This window comes from Charadrius vociferus, unplaced genomic scaffold (assembly GCF_000708025.1).
Source record: "Charadrius vociferus isolate BGI_N301 unplaced genomic scaffold, ASM70802v2 scaffold179, whole genome shotgun sequence".
NCBI classification, from domain to species: domain Eukaryota; kingdom Metazoa; phylum Chordata; class Aves; order Charadriiformes; family Charadriidae; genus Charadrius; species Charadrius vociferus.
In genome coordinates this window covers 2,583,236-2,584,669 of record NW_009650072.1, presented here as the reverse complement: position 1 = coordinate 2,584,669, position 1,434 = coordinate 2,583,236, and the positions used below count along the sequence as shown (strand labels likewise).

The window sequence follows — 1,434 nt, the reverse complement described above, 5'->3', positions numbered from 1 at the left end:
CCATCTACCTGGCACCCTCCCTTTAAGTATTTATAAGTATTGATAAGATCCCCCCTCAGTCTTTTCTCTAGACTAAAAAGACTCAAGTCCCTCAGCCTTTCTTTGTAAGAAAGATGCTCCAATCCCCTAATCATCTTAGTAGCCCTTTGCTGGACCCTCTCCAGCAGTTCCCTGTCTTTCTTGAACTGAGGAGCCCAGAACTAGACACAATACTCCAGATGGGGCCTCACCAGGGCAGAGTAGAGGGGGAGGATGACCTCGACCTGCTGGCCACCCTCTTCTTGATGCACCCCAGGATGCCATTGGCCTTCTTGGCCACCAGGGCACATTACTGGCTCATGGTCATCCTGTTGTCCACCAGGACTCCCAGGTCCCTCTCTGCAGAGCTCCTCTCCAGGAGGTCAGCCCCTAACCTTTACTGATGCATGGGGTTATTCCTCCCCAGATGCAGTACCCTACACTTGCCCTTGTTGAATTTCATAAGGTTCCTCTCCACCAAGTGTCCACCCACTCCAGCCTGTCCAGGTCACGCTGTATGGCGGCACAGCCTTCTGGCGTGTCAGCCACCCCTCCCAGTTCTGTGTCACCAGCAAACTTGCTGATGGTACACTCTATCCCTTCATCCAGAATACTTCACACCCCAGGCCTGTATTTCAAGGAGTAAGAACATAAGTAAATAAAGTTGCAAAGCAGAAAAAAGCATTCTATAGTTAAACGCACTCTTAAAAAGGCAAATATATTATTTTGTCCAAGTGTTCCTAATTCCACCTATAATTGTCAAAGACCCTCAATGACCTTACCTCAGACGTACATTAAAAATATAAAACAAATAACTAAGTGAAAAAATTGTTTGCTCTAGAACTTTACCTTGTGGATGAAACACAGGTCTATGCCCTTGAAAAGATCTCATTCCATTTATCTGTCCATTGCTAGGTTTCGCAACAAGGTTTTTAGAAGAAATAGTTTCCGATACAACAGTACACTTCGGTTTTACAGTTGTACCCAAGCCACTGCCTGGTCGCCCAGGTCCTGCGCTTGGGCTGATGCCTGGCCTTCCTGGTCCTGTTCCCAAGCTGCTGCCTGGTCTCTTGGCTCCTGTGCTTGGACTGATTCCTGGCCTTCCTGGTCCTGTTCCCAAGCTGCTGCCTGGTCGCCCAGGTCCAGTGCTTGGCTTGACTCCTGGCCTTCCTGGTCCTGTACCCATGCTGCTGACTGGTCGTCCAGGTCCTGCGTTTGTGCTGATGCCTGGCCTTCCTGGCCCAGTGCCCAAGCTGCTGCCTGGTCGCCCAAGCCCCATGCTTGAGCTGCTGCCTGGTCGCCCAGGTCCCATGCTTGAGCTGCCAGCAGGCCTTCCAGGTCCCGTGCCTGAGCCACCGCCCAGTCGCCCGGGTCCTGTGCTTGAGCTGCCAGCTGGCCTTCCAGGTCCTGCAGCTG

General features: G+C 51.7%; 1 protein-coding gene across 1 annotated transcript in view; it reads right to left on the bottom strand.

Annotated features, from left to right (window-relative positions):
• The window catches only part of SPTY2D1 (SPT2, Suppressor of Ty, domain containing 1 (S. cerevisiae)), an 11,252-nt gene that overhangs the window by 3,359 nt on the left and 6,459 nt on the right, over window positions 1–1,434 (bottom strand). The window contains 1 exon segment of the mRNA XM_009892042.1: window positions 868–1,415. Coding sequence (XP_009890344.1) covers window positions 868–1,415 — 548 coding nt within the window.